We start from the raw sequence: 18888 nt of genomic DNA, 5'->3' as shown, positions 1-18888 counted from the left end.
GGGGCTGCCTGCCAGGGCCAGCTTTCCTGGGCAGCACGGAGGGAGCACCCTAGCAGTGCCCAGCCCGTCTCCCAGGGGCCGGGCAGAGCATTCTGTGAGCGCGCCCACACCGTTCCCCTCCGACGAGCCCCATTTCCTTGGCTGACCACCATAGCCCGGAGAGGCCTGCTCTGATTCCCTAGCACTTGGCTTTGCCCTTAGCCCTCAATATGAAAGTGTGTGCGCACTTTTCTGCCCAACTGAGTTCCTGGAAGCGAGCGGCACAGAAGGAGAGAACGCATTCACTAGTTCTGACCTAAGACAAAAGCCATTGGAGAGGCCGGAGCCACAGACCCTAGGCCAAGGCTCGGACCCGTCCAGCCGAACCCGTTCCTTCGTTCATCGTTCAGCAGATGTTGGTTGATGCTTCTGGGGTCGTGGGTACCAGAGTGGGTGCTGGGGACCCAGGCAGACGGAGCCCCGTGCCCCCATGGTGCCGACATTTCCCATGGGGAGGGGGACCATGGAAACGGAAGTCAGGGGCATCGAGCCTGAATCGCACATCTGGTGGCAAAACAGAAATCAGGTCCGGGGGTCAGGCTGGTGAAGACGGACCCAGGGAAGGCTCCACTGGGAAGATGGCCTTGAGCAGGGGCTTTTGGGGAGTGAGGGGGCGGGGGGAGGGTCTGGGGGAAGGGCAAAGCCTCCGAGGAGGGGTCTGCCGGGCGCTGAGGGCGGAGGACCACATGGGGTGCGCAGACAGGTGACGGGCGGGGGCTGCGGAGGGTGCTGAGATCAGAGCAGGCCTGGCTTCTCTCCATTTGGGTCATGGAGCAGGTGAGGCCCGGGGAGAGTAAGACCCGCCTAGGGCCACCCCCCCCCCCCGCCCCCGCCCAGAGCGGGAGACAGAACTCAGGCAGACCCCTGGGCATTGGCAGGTAGGGACACCTGCGCCAGCCCCAGCGTGTCTCAGCAGCCGCGCTTGCCTGCCCATGGGCCCGACTGGCATGGTCTTCCTCAGGCTTTTCCCGAACTCGCGGCCCTGCCTGGTGCAGCGTGGGCACTGGTGCGGGGCTCGGCTGTGTCACGGTGTTTGAGGACCGGGAGTCTGACGCACAGGCCAGCGGCCAGCTGTTCCCAGCTGCACAGCCGTCCCAGGGGCAGGGCTGTGCGCGCCAGCAAAGAGGGGCGTGTGCACGCCCACTTGCCAAAGGGAGTGCAGACCTCAGAGCCCTCGGGGTCTGCTGTCCCCGCCTGTCCCCAGGCAGCGCGCCCTCTCCTGTCTGCCACAACCCTGACGGTCCTCCACCGCTGCCCACCCCTGGAGTGGCGGGGGCAGGGGAGGGTGGGGAAGGGGGACACAGGGATGCACGCCGGCCAGGTGGCTGCTGGGGCTGGCCTTCACGGTCACTGCCTGCGTGGGCGCCCGTCCTTCTGGTCTCCCCAGGGTCCACTCCTGGGCTCCGGGCGGGAAAGGTGGGCAGGAAGCCCAGTGGCCCATGCCACCTCCCAGAGGGGTTTCGGGGCCCGTAGCTCCAGGACTCCAGGACCCCCTCCCCAGCCCCGGGGAACTAGGGCCCCAGGCCGGCTCCGCTGCCCTAGCCCCTTGGCAAGCATGGGGAGCTGGGCCTGCTGGGTCCCTGGTGCCCACCCCCAGCTGTGAGCAGAGTGGTCCCTGGACGACCCCTGCTGGAGAGCGGGCTTGGAGAAGCCGACCTTGGGGAGAGGTTGCCACCATGGCCCGCGGGCCGCACCGCCCCCGCCCCCCCACCGGCACCTCGGGCCCTCAGAGGCTCTGGCCTGGGGAGACCGGCTAGCGAGACACAGGCCGAGAGCCGGCTGTGGACCGGGCAGTGGGGACAGGAGCCCGGTGTCCTGAAGGGACCGGCCTCCCAGACTCGGGCAGGGCCCCAGGGGCTCCACGCGCGGCTCCCCACCCTGGCCGGACACACAGCCCTTGCCCTTGGCCTTGGACTTTCTCAGCTGTGCACTTTCCCCCGTCTAGAGACTTGGCGATGGGGAAGCCCGAGAGCCCGGTAGGGATGGTGGAGATTGCCGGCTGGTCGGGACAGAAGCGCCCGGGCCTCCTGGAGGGGGGGCTGCTGCTGCTGCTGCTGCTGCTGAGTGTCGCCCTGGTGGCCCTGGGCCTCCTCTACGCCGCCCGCGGCGGAGGTGAGTGAAGGCGCCCCCCGCCCACCCACCCCGATGCGCCCGTCTGGTCGAGGGGGCAGGCGGGGGCCCAGGGTCCGCACCTGGCACTAACCTGCAGGGCGCCGGCGGCCCCTTCCAGAAGGCTCTGCCCAGGGCCGGCCGCCCCGGCCGGTTCCGCAGGCTCCGCGCAGCCCCCTCCCCTCCCGCACTGCGGTCCGGCCGGCGGGTGGCGGGAGCCGCGCTCTTCCCCTGCGCTCACCTGTGTCTCACGGAGGCGGCTGCCCTCCTCCTTCCCCCCCCCCTGCAGAAGTCGTGACCCCCAGACAGGCTCCCCTGGGTGCAAGACGGTGGGAGGGGTCAGACTGGGCTCCCGGGGGTGCAGCCGGGGCTGCTGTGCAAGGTTCCCCCTCCGCTTGGATAGGGAGGGGCTGTCCCCGACTTGGGTGGGGGGCCTGGCGGGGGTGGGGCTCACGTGTCTGCACCTGGGCTGCACCCTGCTGCTCACAGGCGCCACCCCAGCCCGGATGTGGGTGCTGACCCCCCACCCCCACCCCCACCCCCAGGGCAGCGGGCACGGGACTCCGGAGAGGGGCTCACAGTAGGGCATCACGGCCTTTGTCACTAGAATGACACTGGCCTGGCCCTGGCCCTGTGCACCGCAGGGAAGCAGCCATCCATTGCTAGACGAGGCTATTTCTGGGGACCAGAAGTGGTCGCAGCCTATGGATGGGATGGGCGTCCCAGCCCAGCGCTGCTCCCAGCCTGTCCAGGCGCCCGGAGGACCCCTGCCAGCTGCTCTGGTCTCTGGCCCCTCTGGGACCCCCGCCAGGATGGGGGCACTGCCAGCTCCAGGGGCAGGGGGCAGGGGAGGAGCCTCTGGCTGCACAGAGAGCCCTGGGGAGCCCAGACCTCGAGGAGCCTAGTTCGGGGCTCGCTGGGCTGGAAACACCTGGTTGAGAGGCTTCCAGAGGACGGGACTGTCCCCCCGGCCCCCACCCCCCAGCTGATCTCGGCCTCAGGCCCTTTGAGTCCGCAGAAGAATTTACATGCAGTGTTACTGTGTATTTCTCAGTGCTTTCTCATTTCCACGATGATTTTTTTCCCGGATTCCTGAGTTATTTCGATTTTTTTTTTTTTTCTTTTTAATTTCCAGACGTACGGAGATTTGACCAGTTACCTTTTCTCGTTGGCTTCTCGCTTAACTGCATTGTGGTCAGAAACCAGGGTTTACGCGGTGCTGATTCTTGGGTGTTTGCTGAGGCTCGCTTTGGGACTGCCACGTGGTCAGTTTTGCAAACAATCCATGTGTGTTCGTGGAAGACACCCAATCACTAACTGTTAGATGAAATTGGAGATACAGATATCTCCACACCAATCGAATCTTCTATATATTTGGGGTTTTTTTTCAATTTTCTTGTGTGAGAACCACCAGTTTTCCTCGTATTTATGCCAAATATTAATTTGCCTCTTTTAAGGCTACGTTATCATGTGAAGACAAGGTTAGAAACGGTGTCTTCACACAGCCGATCATTGCACAGTGACACCTTCTATCTTAATATCTTTTGCCTAAAGTTCTGTTCTGCGCGATGTGAATATAACCACTCGACCCATTTTCTTCCATTCTTTCTCTGTCAGACCTCTTGTGTCTTTCGCCTTCGATGTGTCTCTTGCAATCGTACGAATCTGGATTGGATTGGGGTCTTTGTCTCTTAGCCGGAGAATTCAGTCTTCCTGGCCTTCGTTATGGCTGTCTTTGCCTTCTTTTGGGTGGCTCTGGTATTTTCTCCTCTATTTTCCCTCAGCTAGCTTGCAGGTTTTCGATCACTGTCCATTTAGGGGTTCTCGTTGATTTTTTGTTTGAACAGTTGTTTTAAAAGTTATGGATGGGGGGCGCCTGGGTGGCGCAGTCGGTTAAGCGTCCGACTTCAGCCAGGTCACGATCTCGCGGTCCGTGAGTTCCAGCCCCGCATCAGGCTCTGGGCTGATGGCTCGGAGCCTGGAGCCTGTTTCCAATTCTGTGTCTCCCTCTCTCTCTGCCCCTCCCCCATTCATGCTCTGTCTCTCTCTGTCCCAAAAAATAAACGTTGGAAAAAAAAAAATTTTTTTAAAAAAATAAAAGTTATGGATGGGGCGCCTGGGTGGCTCAGTCGGTTGAGCGTCCGACTTCAGCTCAGGTCACGATCTCGCGGTCCGTGAGTTCGAGCCCCACGTCGGGCTCTGGGCTGATGGCTCAGAGCTTGGAGCCTGCTTCTGATTCTGTGTCTCCCTCTCTCTCTGCGCCTCCCCTGTTCATGCTCTGTCTCTCTCTGTCTCAAAAATAAATAAACGTTAAAAAAAAAAAAGTTACGGACAAGTGCTTTTCGGGAAATCCCAGGCGTTTTTATAGAAATTACAGTAGGAGATGAAGCCCCATGTCCGCGGTCCTGCCCCTACAAAGCAGCCACATTCACTTTCCAGCACGGAAGCCAGCAAACTCTGGCCCGGGTTTTGTAAATAAAGTTTTATTGGAACACAGCTGGGCCCACTCATGTATGTATTGTCTGTGGATGTTTTCCTGCTACAAGAGCTAAGTTGAACTGGTCAGACAGAGTCTGTGTGTGGCCCACAAAGCCTAAAATATTTATTGCCCGGCCCCTGACAGGAAACTGTTGCTAACCCTTGGACTGAGGTGGCTTTCCGTATCTAAACCTTGACTTTGAACCTCTTTTACTGTCAGTGTTGGGTCGTGAGGAGGCGTTATAAGGTTGTGGTTAATGCCCAGGCATGGCTAGGCGTGCCGGCCCCCCGCCCCAGATCCTACTGCGTGACCTTGGCAGGTTTCTTCCGTGCCTCTGCACCTCAGTTTCTCCGTCTGTGAAATGGAACATAACATAGTACACACACGACAGGCTTACTTGAGGGCCCAGGATGTAATGCATCAGTAACACTTAGAAAAATGCCTACGTCTGTCATGGTGTTCGTGAGCAGATTTAATGGCAAAATAGCCGATTTGTCATTTACCCGCTACCAGTATGGTTATCGACGTGCCGAAGGGAAGGCAGATTCAGCTCCCTACACAACCCAGACCCTGCCCTCACAATACAGACGTGTCCGTGCTTTGTGGTAAAGACTGAGGGTCATACACAGCTGAGCTATGAAGAAAAGTTGGGTCGCGTCTCCTCTCTTTGCCGTTACCTGGTTTCCTTGTCGTTAATAGCTACCTCGTTCCAGAGGCTTCCTTTTTTTCGGTCACATTATTTCATTACCAGCCCGTCTGCCTCTCAGATGTCACCCTCTTGGTCCTAAGATAGATTTTCGTGGATTGCGGGATGGGGCTTGAGTACCCAGTACTGATGGTTCCCCAACAGTGAATCACTTTGGTGTGAGTCCCTTCAAAATGACATTTCTAGGGGCACCTGGGTGGCTCAGTCGGTTGAGCGTCCGACTTTGGCTCAGGTCATGATCTCGCGGTTCGTGGGTTCGAGCCCCGCGTCGGGCTCTGTGCTGACAGCTCGGAGCCTGGAGCCTGCTTCGGATTCTGTGTCTCCCTCTCTCTTGGCCCCTCCCCCGCTCATGCTCTGTCTCTCTCAAAATTAAATAAACATTTTTTAAAAAATGACATTTCTAAATCTGCAAGTTCTGTTCCCAACCTCTCTGATCTTTCCTCCAAAGAATTTTTCAATGCAGCTCAAGGAGCTACACCTGCGGTCTCCTGCACGAAGAGGTCCTTCGGACGGTTTGTAAACTGAGACGCAGCTGGCTCACTCCGCCTGGCCTCAGGTTCTGCTTCTTCAACAAGAGGCCAGATCACTGGGGTCCTGTTCACGTCGAGGAAAGCCAAAGAATCCGTCATTCTGCGTTCCACGTATCAATTGTTAGGTGGTTATGAGGCGTGGTAATACGGGTTGAGCCTGCACAAACATAAGGTATACAGTTATCTTTCCAGAATCCCATGGATCCCGGGTCTGGGGGAGCCTTGCCAGGCTCGCTTACTTGTTTTTGTTGTAAGAAGAAACGCCATTCCGGAGTTCTCCGTTCTTTTCCTTTCCGGCTGGACCCATGTCCCTCCTTCCTGGAGACCCTCCGTCAGGATTTATCCTAGGCAGGTGTGCTGGAAATGGACTTCCTCAGCTTCTCCTTCTCTGAAAAAGCCTTTCTTTCCTCTGCGTGTTGAAAGATTTTTATCTCTGAGTAGAGAATCCTCGGTTGACCGTTTGGTTTTTCCCTCAGTCGCTCTGTTGCCTTCTGGCTCAGATGGCTGCTGCGGGAAAGGCCGCCATGACTCCCGTCTCTGCTGTTTCCATCTGTAACGTTTCTCCTCTTTCTGTTGCCCTCAAGATTTTTCTCTCTGACCTCGGCTGCGGTGTGGCCGGGGGAAGCGCGGGCGCGGTTCAGTATTTTAGGATTCGTGCCGCGTGTGTTCTTTGGAATCTGGGGTTTTACTTTCTTCGACTCGTCTTGGGAAACTCTCAGCCATTATCTTTTCAAATATTTCCTCTGACCCCTTTCTCTCTCTCTCTCTCTTCTTCTCTTGACGGTTTGATGCTGTCCCGCAATATTTGGATGGCCTGTTCTGTGTTTCTCACCCTTTTAGTCTTTGTGCTGCGGATTAAAGAGTCTGACCCGAACTAGTCTCCACGTTCGCTGCGTCTTTCCTCGGCTGGATCCGGCGTGCTGGGCAGCCAGTCAGGAAAATCCTCCACCTGTAATGATACGCTTTTTATTTCTGATATTTCCACACGACTCCTTTTTATAGTTTCTACCTCTTTGCTGAAATGTCCTATCTGTTCAAGCATGCCGTCCTCCCTTTTCATTAAATCCTTTAACGTATCACCCATAGTTGTGTTAAAGTTCAGCTCTGATGGTGCCAGCATTTGGGCACTCTCTGAATCTAGTTTTGTTTTTTTTTTAAGTTTTTTTTTTTAATGTTTATTTACTATTGAAAGAGAGTCAGAGCATGAGCAGGGGAGGGGCAGAGAGAGAGGGCGGGGACAGAGGATCCCAAGCGGTCCCTGTGCTGACAGTGAGAGCCCGACGCGGAGCTCGAACCCACAAACCGCGAGATCATGACCTGAGCCGAAATCAAGAGTCGGGCGTTCAACCAGCCGAGCCCCGCAGGCGCCCCTCTGTGAATCGAGCTCAGCCGATTATTTGGTAGCAGCGGACCGCTCGACCGCTTTTCCGGCCTTTGCCTGTGTGTGTCTCACGCACCTTCGCCGAATCCTGAACACCACGTGGGGAAGGGTAGAGACCGAGGCACATCGTGTTTGTGGCTGGAAACGGGGACATGTGTCCTGCCAGTCTGTTGGTGTGTGGGCTCGACTCAGCTAGTCAGGAGTCACCCTCGGGGCGCCACGGATTCGAATTCCTCCAGCAACCGGCTGGCTGCCATTACCTCCCGTTTTCCCCTCGGCCCTGCCTCAGCCTCACTGGCAGCGGCCCCCGGATGCCCGTGACACAGAGGGGCCTCTCTCCGCGCCTCAGTCCCTCCACAAAGGGTAGGTGGTCAGTGCTCGGCTCGCGCCGGGGGCACGCGATCCCTGATGCACCGGCCACGTCTGGTCTTCAGCCGCCCTGGGCCCTGGACCGGAGCATCCCTGTGCTGGTCCCCTCGTCCACCAAAGTTTGCTCCACCCCTGAGTTTCCCACCCTCGCTCTAGAGGCAGCAGACGTCAGCTTGATGTCATGCTAAGATCCTGGGGCCACAGGGGGCTCCTGTCCTGTCCCACGGGCAGAGGATTTTTGGTTCTGACCCTCCTCCAGACCGGTGGGCTTTTGCCTGACCCCTGGAGGTGCGAGCTTTACTGCCTTTTCCCCAGCGGCTCAGGCCCTTGCTCCCGACGAGAGGAAGGCGCGGGCAAGCAGGGGAACCACCTGGTGCGTGTGCCTCAGCGGAAGCGGATGACGTCTGGCCTGGGCCCCTGAGGGGGCTCTCTCTGGCCTTCCGATGGCTGCCCCCAGTGTCTCTCGTCAGCACCTGCCAAAGACCCCCGGCCAGAACACGCGAGTGAGGCCGCGTTCCCTCCCGGCTGTTCCAAACCAGCGAGCCAACGCGCGGGTGGCCTCTAAGAACGCGCGAAGATTGCGCCTCCTTCCGTCCCTCTTACCCACTTGCGTGGTGACCAGGCTCACTCCTGGGTCCCTCCTTCGAGGGGCTCCTCGCGCTCTGAAACTGTTTCCCGAGTTGCTCTCTGACCCCAGGCCCCAGACGGGGCTCTCGAGAAGCTGTGACGTCTGCGGACGATCTAGACTTCTCTCGTCGTTAGGACGGGCAGGGTAGTGTCGTGGCTGCTGACGTTCCAAGCAGGAAGCAGACCCCTTCTGCCTCAGACGTGCGCGTGCCTGGTTAGCTAGTGAGGCGGTCAGTTGATGGGCACCTCCGTTCTGCTTCCCGACGCGCAAGGATTTAGAGCCGTTCACGCCTCTCCCGTGCCGGCTCCGTGTGGTCGCGGGCGAGACTCGGTTCTCTCTCACTCTGGTCTCTCACGGAGGCAGCGTTAGTGAATACAGCCGGGCTCATTGGGCTCATCGCACACCCCGCGAGCTTTCTTCGTCCTCCCGTCTCCCAGCTCAGGATGTCCTTTCGAAATCATCTTTCTTCTCTCCAAAGCACGTGCTCCCGGAGCCTCCTATTCAAGGGGTGGGTTGCGGACCAGGGGGTGGCAGCCTCACCCGCCTCTTCTCAGGAGCTGGGCCCCACCCTGATGACTTCATTCAACCTTTATCACCTCCTCGGGCAGGCCCACCGGGAGCCAGGACCTTGGCCTGTGAACTGGGGTGAAGCCACGTTCGGTCCACAATAGGCCTCAACCTCTGTACTGTGATGGACACTTGAGGCCCTTCTTGTGACCAGGCAAGTGTGGGGAGCGCCGCGGTAACAATTTTTCCACGGTAGGGACGCCTGGGTGGCTCAGTCGGTTAAACATCTGACTCCCGGTTTTGGCTCAGGTCACGATCCCAGGGTTATAGGATCGAGCCCTGTGTTGGGCTCCATGTTGAGCTTGGAGCCTGCTTGTGACTCTCTCTCTCTCTCTCTCTCTCTCAGTCTCTCTCTCCCTCCCCCCACCTTTGCCCATCCTTCAGTGGTAGTTTGATGAGACAAATCTGGACCCCATTGTCCCTCAATGGCTTAAAGATTTAGTCTCGCGGTCTCCTGGCTTCTGCAGCCGCTGTGCAGAAATCTGGGCCCATCTAACTGTGGTTCTTTGTCGGGTGAACGTTCTTCCCCTCCGAGCTGTGTTTCCTTTGTCTCTGGTATCTTCTCACTTTTACCATGAGGCATCTGGCTGCGAACATTTGTTTCGTTTATTCTGCTTTGGGTAAGTTGTGATTCCCGGATCTCCGCATCAATACCGTGTATTCGTTGTGGGAAGTTGTGCACTATCTTTCTGAACGCTGTGTCTCCCTCACGACCTCTCTTCTCCCGCTCTAAAACTCTGATTACGGGGGCGCCTGGGTGGCGCAGTCGGTTGAGCGTCTGACTTCAGCCAGGTCACCATCTCGCGGTCCGTGGGTTCGAGCCCCGCATCGGGCTCTGGGCTGATGGCTCAGAGCCTGGAGCCTGTTTCCGATTCTGTGTCTCCCTCTCTCTCTGCCCCTCCCCTGTTCATGCTCTGTCTCTCTCTGTCCCAAAAATAAATAAACGTTAAAACTCTGATTACGCGTGTCCTCAGCCCTCCTCGCTCTATCCTCCAAGTGTCTCTGGGAAGGTTCCGTCTCTGACTTTGTCCTGCCTCCTGGGTAAATTCTTTTGGGCTATATTCCAACTCACTAACCCTCTCTTCGCCTGTGTTAGATCTGCAGAAATTCTCCCCCAGTTAGCCTGCAATAACTCGGAATACATACCCTTTAGGACGCTGCCTTCCCTCGGGTGTGAATTAAAATGTTGGCTGCATTTTGCAGAATGTTGATTCTCCAAAACTATATCGGAATATGCCTGTACCTGCAATGCAGTAAAGATTCCATGGAACCCTGGAATTTGTGACATGTTGTCACTTAGGTTTCAATTAGCAAACCGTGCAGCCCGGAGGAAAAAATCCAGAAATGTGATCTTGGCCACCACGTTCTTTCGTGTGTCTAGAATTTACAATTTATTCTTTCACACACTGATTCTTTTTAAATGTTTCTTGCCCTTGTTTTTCGTGTTTTCTTTTACTTCTCCAAACATACTCGGATTCGTTTCCGCATCAGCCGGGCTATTGCTCCCTCACAAACTGCCCTGGTGCTCGGGGGTTAAAGTAACGTTCGTCTGTTGGGACGCGCACACAGGCACACGGCCACGGCCAAGTCGGCCCACCCAGGCTGGACTCTGTTCGGGCCCCCCTCCAGGGGGTCCTCGCACCCGCTACGAGGACCAGCAGGCGGGCCTGGGCAGAGTGGAGGAGGATGGATTGAAGCCCCCAGGCCCCCTAGGGCCTGGGCTCAGGACCGGAGCAGGTATCCTTTCCACCACATTCTGTTGGCCCAAGCAAGCCACGGGGCCAGCCCACAGACGAGAGGGAGAAAACGTCCTCCGGCAACAGCATGGGGGCAGAGAGGAGTCGAGACTGGGGGCCCGTGATGCCCCAGACATTCGGGATCGGAGAGTCCCAGAATACAAAATCCTCGGGGTTCACGGTTCTGCCATGTGCTGGTCACACCCGTGGAAGCTTCTCGCCGTGTTGGAGTGAATCCGTGCTCGCACTGGCTTTACGTGTGGGGACCCTGTGTCTCTTGGGCCGAGAAGTTTCCCTCCAGAGAAGGCTTGTTGTTTGTTTCCATCAGGCACCTGGGGAGGCCACCTGCTTAAAACACACGTCTCAGCTTGAGGTTTCCTTGGCCACACGGTCAACCTCGTACGCGCACCTGCCTGACGACCAGCCCGTGCTCATTCTCCGGGGAGGAAGGTTGTTTTCCACCCTCTGAGATTTCTGTGGCCTTTTTTTCCAGAGAGAGAGAGACACAGGACGTGGTGACAGACAGAGAGAGGGAATATAAATCATTCAAGTCAAGGCCAACCTGTATTATTTTTTTTAATGTTTATTTTGTGAGGGCGAGAGAGTGGGGGAGGGGCAGAGAGAGAGGCAGGAGGAGGACGGAGGATCTGGAACAGGCTCTGTGCTCTCAGCACAGATGCGGGGCTCGAACTCACGAGCCGCGAGATCATGACGTGAGCCGAAGTCGGACGCTTAACCGACCGAGCCACCCAGGCGCCCCATTTGCCAATGACTGTTAAGTAGGTCTACACTTTCTCCAGATTTCCTCTGTTCCTCCCTCACGTCCTGTTCTGTCCCAGGATCCTACGGGATGCCACGGAGCATTATTCATCAAATCTCCGTAGGCGACTCTCGGCTGTGATGGTTTCTCGGACTTCCCTTGTTTTTATGATCTGGACAGTTTTGAGGTGTCCTGGCCCCGTATTTTGTAGAACGTCTCTCAGGCGGGACTTGTCACATGTTTTTCTCATGGTTGGATGTGTTTTGGGGAGGAAGGCCCGTAAACGAAGGGTACGTACTTATAATGACTCGTCGCTGTCGTTGACCGTGACCACGTGGCTCCAGCATATAGCGTTCGTCGGCTTTCTCCACCATAAAGTTACCTTTCCCCTCGCTTTCCATACTGTCCCCTTGGAAAGGAAGCCACCGTGGACAGCTCACGCCCAAGGGGCGGGGGGAGTTGGAATCCACATCTCTCCGGGCAGAGCACCTCCGTAAACGATTTGGAGTTCTTCTATATGGGGTTTTTTTCTATTTCCCCCATTTATGTATTTACTCGGTGATGTATTTATGTCGGCATGGACTCGTGGGTGTGAATTTTATACTTTGGACTAGGATCCAGAACTAGTTGTGTTCAAATCGCCCCAGCTTTTGACCTCGGGGGCTCTGTCGTGGCTTTGGTGCTCCTCTGACAATCCCCCGTCACTGTGGCTTTGGGACTCTGGAGGGGAGGGGAGCACTTCCTTCCTTTCTAGCCTTGTGAGTTGTTCCAGGCCCGTCTTGTATCTTTTCTGCCCCCGTTAGAGAACCCAGCGTCTCTCCAAGGACCCCTGGCTCCCTGCACGGGGAGACGGTGTCAGAAGCCACGCTCGGGTTCCTAGATGTGAGCATTGCTGGCGGGTCATTGCTTCCGGCCGCTCTCAGCCGAGGGCGTGCTCAGCCCCGTGTGTGCACCGTCTGTGTCTATGTCGGGCTAAATACGAGCTTCCTTCCAGCCCCCTGCCCTTGCCGACCTGCCCTCCCCCTGCAGCGGTGAGGAGTCTGGACTCCCGCCCTCCCCTGCTTACTTAATCCCAGTCGGGGTCTCAGAACTGCCAACCTGCATTCCCGTGGGGACCAATTTCACCGACTACACCGCCGCGCTGACGGTCAGCGCCTTTTGCCTTTTTTGGTTTATTTTTGAGAGAGAGACAGAGAGAGAGAGACAAGGCACAAGCTAGGGAGGGGCAGAGAGAGAGGGAGATGCAGAATCCGACGCAGGCTCCAGGCTCCGAGCTGTCGGCACAGAGCCCGACACGGGGCTCCACCTCCACGAACCACGAGATGGTGACCTGAGCCGGAGTGGGACGCTTCACCGACTGAGCCACCCAGGCGCCCCTCGCTTATTTCTTTTCATTGCTTCATAATAATTCCACCATGTGGCTGTAATACGGTTTATTTCTTCGTGGCTCTGTGGCAGGACACCATGGTTGCAGAACCACAAACAAAAACACCCTCCGCACCTGCTATAAAATTCACAGTCCGGCTTCCGTGTGGACGTGGGCTTTCCAACCACCTGAGGAAACACGCAGGAGTGGACTTGCGGGGTCGCCTTGTAAGGCCGCGTTTGGCTCTGTAAGAAGTTGCCAAGCCGGCTTTCGAGGTGGCTGCCCCACCGGGGGTTCTGCGGGCTCTCCTCTGCTCTGTTCTGTGTGTTTTGTATCTCTCCCCTGTGCGTTGGCCTGGATAACTTCCGTTGACACAGATTCCTTCCAGTGCAGACTCAGCTTGTCGTGAAGCCCGCAAAACAGATTCTTCGCTTCGGTTCTTTCCGACCGTGTCCGTGTATTTGGCGATGCGCACCACGTATCTGTCTACACGTTTCCCGTCTTTTGTACCAGATCCTTTAATCTCGTGATCCTCATCGCTGAAGACTCTGTCCCCTAACTCTGACAGCTGGTCCCCGGGTCCACTTCTTTGGACCTTGTTGGGTTTTTCTCGATGATGGGCCACGGCCTGTATCTTCACGCACGGGGATTTCTCGCCACTTTCCTGCCCCGCCCGTGCCCTCGGGGAGGCCCCGGAACAAGGACCTGGCCCGTGGGGGAGCGGTGTGGGACCCCGTCCCTCGCACCAGCCCCAATGCTGGTGGCCTTACTGGCTCCTCCAGCCCGAAGCCCCCTTTGTGCAAGACCACCTTCCTCACGCCGTGGCTCCCAAGGCGGTCATAGGTCCCTGTTGCCCAGGGAGGGCGCGTGCCTTTCTGGAATTTGGTTCTGCGGGTTTCCTGTCCGCAGCTCTCGGATGGGTGTTTACAGACTCCCCCGACTCCTTCTCCCGGCTGGGGAGGGAACCAGAGTCGCTTTCAACTTTCCGCGTCCTCATCAGAAGCAAAAATCCCTTCTCCTCCTCGTCATGTCTTTGGCCGGAGCTCAGATGGCCTTGTCCACTGTCACTGAGTGTCACTGAGGGCGTGGCCCTTTGGGGTCCGAGGTCCGGCTCTTGTCCCAAGGGTCTGGGTTAACGACCCTGACAGACCCCCTGGGGCAGCCATGCCTTCGTGCCCTCTCGCCACTGCATTTTTGCTTCTGATCGGCATCGCTGTCCTGTCCCCACGGGCCGGGGCTCCCTGAGGCAGGGCCCGTGCCGGACTCGTATCTGAACGCTCAGGGCCCGGCACCGGGGCAGGCTTGTCACAGTCGGCAAAGGTTGGACTCATGGGTGCACAAACGGTGGGCACAAAGAGCGGCAGCCACAGGTGGGGGGAGAAACGCCCCCAACCCCACACTTCATAAGCGGGTCTTCCCATGGCCAGGGCCCCAGGGAGCACCCAACACTCCGGGAGCTTTCTGCACCCTCTGCGGCCTCTGACCTGCGTGAGGTCCCGCTTTCCCGCCAGGTCTCCGTGCGCCTCCGTAGTGGGGACACTCGGCCACAAGCCAGGTCTGTAGGGGGCCAGGCCCAGCAGGCCTTCTCCCTGCACCTCGCCCCTGCCCCACCCCCTTCCGGGCAGGGTCCCCACCCTCCCGGAAGCTCCCCATGCTGACCGGGTAATGCCCCTGCCCTGTGCAGCGGATGGATGCAGGGAAGGTGGCCAGTGAGTCAGACAGTGAAAGTGGCCTCCCGTCCCCCTACACAAACCTATTGTTCCTGCCTCGGTTGGACCCCAGGAGCTGCCCACCTTGCGTGGGTGCGGCCCATGACCTTGAGATCAAAGAGGAAGGTCAAAGGAGACTTCCCTGAGGGGAAAGAATGCGGACTTCCGACTCAGGAGCCCCCTGGACCCCGGCAGATGGGGGTGGGTCTGGAGAGTGGGGGTGGGCAAGCCAGGGGAGCCCCCTCGCCTTCCCCCTCCCCTCCGAGGTAAGTTCCGCTGGGCTCCCTGGTGACCCAGCCTGGCTGTGGGGAGGCAGGCAGCCCCCCGGAGAGCCCTGGACCCCAGCGCTGCAGGGAAATGGCAAGGCTGCCCCCAGCAAGCCCCGAGGGGCCCCAGCAGGGGGAGGCAGGGGGCTGAGTGCTGTGTTTCTCCCCAGGGAAGCAGCCGCCATCCTTTCCTAGCCGGCTGTGCTTCTCAGAGGACGAGAAGACCCCTATAAAACGAAAACCCCGAGGTAGCTTTGCCTTCCCTTCCAAAACATGGCCCAAGCAGGTGGGCTGGAGACGGGGCCCCCGGTGGGTGGGGTGCAGCAGGGGCGCGGGGCCCCGCCCAGGGCCCCCAGAGTCCCGCGGAAAGCCAGGGCAGCGGCAGGGACACAGCACCCACCACATGCAGGGTGTTCCCTGCTCCCCGGCTTGGGGCGCCGTCCCTCAGACCAGGCAGGTGCACACCTATACAACCAGCTAGGGCCCGGCAGGGGGGTCAGGGGGCAGCAGTGTGCAGAGACCAGCAGCACGGGCACCCTGCCTGGAGGAGGTGACCCTGACAGGGGCGAGAGCCGGCTGGCAGAGAGGCAGGAAGGCAGAACCACCAGCTTCAGTCCTGGGGACCCGGGGGCCCTGGGGGGGTCAGTGGAAGCAGAGGGTGCGTCCGCGGAAGAGTCTCCCGGGTTACGGAAGCGTTCAAGCCGGCGTGGGGCTCGCCCTCACGTAAGCCCTAGCCCTGGGCCACCTGGGGAGGACCCCAGGTTGGACTGCCCCCGGGGGCTGGGGGCGGTTTGAGGCCTGGCCCTGCCCGCCCCAGCAGACGCACCTCACCTGTGCCCCATCCCACTCTGCCTCCCGACTCGCTCACGCCGCGTCTTGCCCACAGCCATCCAACGGCCCCAGGTGATGGGTGAAATCTGCACCACCCCTGGCTGCGTGATAGCAGGTAAGCCCCTTCCCCACACCTCCCAGAGCCCTGCCCCGGGGCGCAGGGCCTCCCAAGGCCAAGGGGAGCCACCTCCAGACACGGCATGGGGGCCGGTGGGCAGTCCCTGGCCCCACCTGCAGGCGGGGTCTCTGCAGTGGGTGAGGAAAGCGGGTCTGCTCCCTCTTCCCAGCCCTGTGCCCCCAGGAAGAGGTCCCTGCGCCCACAAGGCCCCTGTGATGGGGAGGAAGGTAGTTCGGGGACAGGGGCTCTTTCCTGCAGTCACAGAGAGAAAGGTCACATGAACATACAAGCTTCCTCCCACGAATTTGTCTAAAAATCGGGGACCACATGCTGCCATTCGCAGACTGAAAACAGTGAGAACGGTCTGAAGAAACATCAGGAAAAATCTCAGACCTGAGATTTTCCTGCCCACGCTGGGGTCGTGGACGAGCGTCCGTGGTCGGTGCTTCCTGCGAGGCCCCGGCCAAGTGGGACAGAGGGCGAGGGACGGTCCCGGGCTGGGGGTTCCAAGTGGGGAATCCAACTGAGAGCCTTCGGCCGGGGACCCCCGACCAGTGACGCGGCACATTCTGGTGCTGGGGTGACACCGTCTCCTCCAACAGCACACAGACTCCCTGTGGCGGCCCAGAGCACCCCCACCCCCACCCCCGCTGCAGACACTCTGATGAGTGAGGGGGCTCCAGGGGCAGCAGACTGCCTCCTGGGAGCCGGGCAGTCCTGGCCGTTGCCCCAGCGCCGGACCGTGGGTGTCCTGGCAGAGGTCGCGGGATCCCAGGTCATGTGGCTAATAAGTCGTAGCCCTAGAACTTGAATTCCTGCTTCCGACCTCGCCGAGGCTCAGAGAGGGTGACTCACGCTGCCGAGGGCACACAGCCATGATGGAATGTCGAAGGGTCCGTGGCCACCCGCGACTGGGTCCCCCCTCTCCCTCCCCACCCCTGCGGGCGAGCAGCCGCCAGGATCCTCCGGAACATGGACCCGTCCGGGGAACCGTGTGACGACTTCTACCAATATGCGTGCGGAGGCTGGCTGCAGCATCACGTGATCCCCGAGACCAACTCCCGGTACAGCGTCTTTGACGTCCTTCGAGACGAGCTGGAGATCATCCTCAAAGGTGAGAGCCGCCGTGACCTCGGGGGTGGAGCTGGGCAAGGCCGTACGTCTGCCCCACTCGAGGGTGGCCGTGGGGCCCGCAGAGAAGAAACCCCCTGGAATAAAGGCCCCGCAGGGGCCGAGGGGCCTCCTCTCACTAAAGAGGGACGGGTGACACCAGGACCTTTGACCTGGCTCTCCCGGCGGCCGCCTCAGGCCTCTGTCCAGCCCCCTCCTCTGCCCACAGGAGTGCTGGAGAATTCCACCGCCAAGGACAGGCCGGCTGTGCAGAAAGCCAAGATGCTGTACCGCTCCTGCATGAACGAGAGTGAGTGGGGGGTCCGGGACCCCACAGTCCCCGCAGCAGTGCGTGGCAGCTGGACGCCACTCAGGACTCACGGCCACGGGGGCTGTGCCCCCACCTGGCCGCCGGGCCCAGGCTCCCCCGGGGGCAGGGACTTACTGCCAGCTGCCCGTGATTCTGTTTACACCCTGACCCCAGCCCGGGCCACACCATCCGGGCAGAAGGACAATGCTGAGGGGCGCACCTGGAAGCCCCAGGGAAGGCGCACACGCGCGTGTGCCTGTGTGTCCGCGAGTGTCCACACGTGTACCCGGGTGCTGCTACGGGACTGCCCTGTGCTTGGGCTCCTAGGAACGGCTCCCCCACACCCCGCGCCCCTCTGGCCCGTCTCCCCTCGTGTCCCTGCCTGGGGGTCTGCAAGCCCAGCTTGGGGTGTCGGCTGCTCTGTAGGGAGCCCCCCCCCCCCCCGCTTAGTACCGAGGGCTCACTGTTTTGTCCCCGCATCCGACTCCGGAGCAGCCAGAGGAAGCCGCCAGCTTCTGGCTCGTGCCTCCCGAAACCCCGGCCCCCATCTGGGCTCGCCCGGAACCTTCCCTCTTTCCAGCATGAGGCTCCCCCATGCCCCTGCCTCCCTGTGAGTCTCCGCCAAACCGAGTGACCTGGCGCCCTGCCATCGGACCTTCGCCTTCACCTTACGTGTGACCCCAGTTCCCGAGCTCCCGGCCGGACCTCCGCTGCCCTGCACAAGTTGTCCACGTCCAGTCCAGAGTGTTCGGCCGGCCACGGTGCTGGCGGCCCCCACCCGTGCAGCACCCCCGGGCCGCAGGGCCTCCCTCGGCCTGGCTCCCCCACCAGCCGGTCGCCTGTCCCCCGTCCCACGCCCCGTGTCCTGCCGGCGCATCTGCTTCGGTCGCCCCCGGGGCCCCTGACACCTGCGTCCGTCTCTGCTCCTCCCGGGCCCTTCCCCGTCCCCGTCCCCGTGTGACGGGGGCCTGGCTTTGTGCCGGCGTGCAGCGTCCCCACGGGCCTGTGTGAAGGTGGGTGGCGGGGAGGCGAGTGACCCTCCTTCCCTCGCAGGCGTGATAGAAAAGCGAGACTCGCAGCCCCTGCTGAACATCTTGGATCTGATGGGCGGCTGGCCGGTGGCCATGGACAAGTGGAACGAAAGCGTAGGTAAGGCCGGGGCCTGCGGCAGCCTCGCTCAGCACGCGGGTGTCACCGCCCGGGGCTCCCTGGAGCCGAGCCCTCGCGGGCTCGGGCTGGCGAGTTCGCACCTGCTGCCGGTGGGCTCCCCAGCCCTGCAGAGGGCGACCCTTCCAGGCCCCTGGGGGGCACGCGCCTCCCAGACCCGGGGCGTGGGGGCGGGGCACGGGGGCACCAGGTGCCCGGCAATCCCTGGCCCTGTTGTCCCGCAGCGGGTCCTCAGCGCCGGGGCCCACAGGTGTGCTTGCCACCACGATGTCCCCCGAGCTCTGGGGCTTAGGGGGCTGGGGCCCACTGTCCGACGAGGGCCTGGCCTGGGACCCCCGGGAGCGCAGCCGGTCTCCAGCGTGAGGCGCTGACCCCCCAGGCCCCAAGTGGGAACTGGAGCAGCAGCTGGCCCTGATGAACGCGCAGTTCAACAGGCGCGTCCTCATCGACCTGTTCATCTGGGACGACGACCAGAACTCCAGCCGGCACATCATCTACGTACGAGCCGCGCCGGGGGGCCGGGGCAGGCCGGGTCCCTGGTGCCTGGCTGGGGGCGCCCGCAGGGCCGTGGCCAGGGGGCGGGTGAGCCCCGGGGGCGTTCCCAGGGTCCTGCCCTTGTCCACGTCCCGCCCGGGGCGCCGGCTGCCGGGGGACCGGGTCCCAGTCAGAGGAGCCGCCCGCGTGCCGTCTGTCCGGGCCTCGGGCTC

The 18888-nt window shown here is 60.3% G+C and overlaps 1 protein-coding gene across 1 annotated transcript in view; it reads left to right on the top strand.

Moving 5' to 3' along the window:
* MMEL1 (membrane metalloendopeptidase like 1) overlaps window positions 1-18888 on the top strand; it is a 34375-nt gene that overhangs the window by 2759 nt on the left and 12728 nt on the right. Inside the window, 7 exon segments of the mRNA XM_043573596.1 lie at window positions 1985-2151; window positions 14816-14893; window positions 15532-15591; window positions 16547-16708; window positions 16934-17014; window positions 18068-18163; window positions 18561-18679. Coding sequence (XP_043429531.1) covers window positions 1995-2151; window positions 14816-14893; window positions 15532-15591; window positions 16547-16708; window positions 16934-17014; window positions 18068-18163; window positions 18561-18679 — 753 coding nt within the window. The 5' untranslated portion in view covers window positions 1985-1994.

The sequence above is a fragment of the Prionailurus bengalensis genome, chromosome C1 (genome assembly GCF_016509475.1).
Source record: "Prionailurus bengalensis isolate Pbe53 chromosome C1, Fcat_Pben_1.1_paternal_pri, whole genome shotgun sequence".
Taxonomy (NCBI): Eukaryota; Metazoa; Chordata; class Mammalia; order Carnivora; family Felidae; genus Prionailurus; species Prionailurus bengalensis.
The sequence above is the reverse complement of the archived record's forward strand: the minus strand, read 5'-3'. Positions and strand labels throughout refer to the sequence as shown.